We start from the raw sequence: 2,888 nt of genomic DNA, 5'->3' as shown, positions 1-2,888 counted from the left end.
TTATTATAATTGATATTTTTACATCGACTCTAAACAAAAACGACCTACAAAGGTGAAAACCAACCGAGAAACATGAACAAACATACGCACATAGAATATCAACAAAACCTCCACACACACACACACACACACACACACACACACACACACACACACACACACACACACACACACACACACATACATACATACATAAACACAAACAACATTCAACACAAACAGCAAACAGAAAAATAACAAAACACACACACACAAAACAAACCACAGAAGCAACTGCAGAAAGCAAAATCTGGACAAACAAACAAAAGCAAAACTCTTGAAGGCCATGAAAGCCCTTGGAAATGTTGGTATCTTCGATCAGGTCACATTCAGCACCATCAAAGAATGTGTACAGGATGTCAGTGTAGAACACTCGATCAAAGTGGCAGCTTTAGAAACTTTCAGAAGACAGAAATGCCACCAGCCTGTTGTGAGTTTACGATTATTAGTTCAGTAATTTACCATGAAAAATTTGCCTAATTTAATGGCATAATTCAAAAATTTTGAAATTTTCTGCCTAATTTAATGGCATAATTCAAAAATTTTAAAATTTTCTGCCTAATTTAATGGCATAATTTAAAAATTTTAAAATTTTCTGCCTAATTTAATGGCATAATTTAAAAATTTTGAAATTTTCTGCCTGATTTAATGGCATAATTCAAAAATTTTGAAATTTCCAATCGCTTCTTTCACACTCCACGCAAAATAGATGGACTTCCTTGAGAAGATAACCTGGAGCAAGGAAATGGACAGCGAGCTACGCATACAGGCCTACCTGCAAAGAATGAGGTGTGCAGATGAGAAGTTCCTCAAGGGGATGCTACAGGATAAATTGGAGAAAGAACAGTCTCAGCAGGTAATGGGGACGACGAGTATGAAGATGATGATGGGGAAGATGAGTGTGGAGAGGAAGAGGATGATGAAGATGATGATGTTGGTGGCGATTTCGATGATGGTCGTTATGATAATTATGGTGATAGTGGTTATGATGATGGTGTTAACTGCAATGTTAAAGTTATCAGTACGATCAGAAAAATTATCATCACCAATTTACTTTCCTAATCATTATCTTATTATCATGATTTTCAATGCCATCATGTCATAATTACTCATTATATTATCACAATCTGACCATCACACGGTGTCATCATCACCTCATCTTTCTCACTCACTCAACGATGCAGGTTGGATCGTTCATCTACTCTCATCTTATGAATCTTGCAAACTCCGACAGTCCAATGAAGGAAACTCTCTCCAGGTACCTTCAAGACCATGACGTTGTCGGAAATTTCGAGAAGTTCAATTTGGATTTCCGGAAGTTCTCCAAAAATATTGACTACTCCTCGTTCGACGATGACGTGTGTTATATTTTTAAATAATTTTTATAAATGTTTTATTTTTTAATATTAATTAATTGCCAATTTTACAAATTTCAATATTAAAAGCACGTTAGTGGGGCTAGGTGGTTGCCACCATCATCAGCATCATCTCATTATCATCATCTTATCATCACTCTTGTAACTTATCATCATCTTGTAACATCATCATCTTATTATCACTCTTGTAACTTATCATCATCTTATAACATCATCATCTTATCTTTAACATCGTCATCACTTCATCAGTACAGTAACTCGTTTACGATTTTTACAAATACAAATTAAGTAATGGCTTAACGCTAAAAATTAATGTGAATTTTTTTTCAGAAAAACTTTGGAGGCTCGGTGGAGACCAATGTCATATATTCGTCAAAATCCTTTGTCCCAAGATCGGCTTCTGTCAACTTGACTATGGACATGTTTGGCACTTCCATCAATTTGTTCGAGTTCGGAGGAAGAATCCAAGGTGTAGAGGAACTGTTGGAAAAAGTTTTTTCAAACTACAACTCAAATCCAGTTAAGAAGAGTACGGCCGGAGCTGCCTTCGATGGAACTTTGAAACGTTTCGATGACGAGGTCACTTGAAGATTTGTTCAATTCTGTCATTGTCGGTGTCGGCAGTGTTAATTAGTCGACAGTTTTTGTTTCAGCTTTTCTTCGTCATTCATAATTAACACATTTTTTTATACCATCGACTTTTAAGTCGTAAATGTTTCACTTTTTGAATGACGCAGCTCTTGAAGCGCCACAAAGTTGACCACCCCGAGGCTTCGCTGTACATGAGGACCCTCGGCGCGGAGTTCTACACCGACCAATTATTCGACGTACCCGACATTGATTCCCTTAAAAACAAGTTCAACTTTTTGCCAGCGCTAATGGAATTAGCAAACGAGAAAGTTATTGAAAAAAGTTACACGAAACCGTTGGCTGATTTCCACGTGACGGTACCGACGCTAATCGGCTTGCCGGTAAAATGTTCAATGACCGGTGTTGTGTCGGTGCTGTTGAAAGCTAAAGGAGCAATCGACTTGAAGACATTTTTTACAAATAGAAACTTTGACCTCCACGGTCAGATCAGACCGAGTGCCACTGCGTTGCTGTCCGCAGAACTCGGGGTCGATACAAAGTCAGTACATGTGTACATTTCGTTCTACTAATGCTGGTAATTTAAATAAATTTCAAAATTTAATATAAACTTTGAATAAATTTTAAAGTCTTATCTTACAACAAGCTAGGTTAGAAATACAAGCTAGATTGGAAATATAAAAATTTATTAAAATTATTACCAATAGTAAAACGATATCATTCATAAACGTTCAGAGTAGTACACTGACATCTGAAAATACATTTCTTAAATACATTTTTTAAACACATTTTTTAAATACATTTTTATCAAAAATACCCAGATTGATAAAAACCGGTATTAAGAGCGCCTTGACCTTCCAGTCAAACATTGTTGTGGACGGTGCA

General features: G+C 36.3%; 1 protein-coding gene across 1 annotated transcript; it reads left to right on the top strand.

Annotated features, from left to right (window-relative positions):
* Positions 1 to 382: 382 nt before the first annotated feature.
* On the top strand, positions 383 to 1,826 carry HELRODRAFT_125498 (hypothetical protein; the record flags this gene model as incomplete). Its single annotated transcript, XM_009020119.1, has 4 exons — positions 383 to 469; positions 749 to 895; positions 1,224 to 1,397; positions 1,746 to 1,826. Coding segments are annotated over 4 exons (489 nt in total), but the record flags the coding sequence as incomplete, so codon positions are not given.
* Between the last annotated feature and the right edge of the window lie 1,062 nt (positions 1,827 to 2,888).

Source organism: Helobdella robusta (assembly GCF_000326865.2).
Source record: "Helobdella robusta unplaced genomic scaffold HELROscaffold_26, whole genome shotgun sequence".
NCBI classification, from domain to species: domain Eukaryota; kingdom Metazoa; phylum Annelida; class Clitellata; order Rhynchobdellida; family Glossiphoniidae; genus Helobdella; species Helobdella robusta.
Note: the sequence above shows the minus strand (reverse complement) of the source record. Positions and strands in the feature narration are given on the sequence as shown.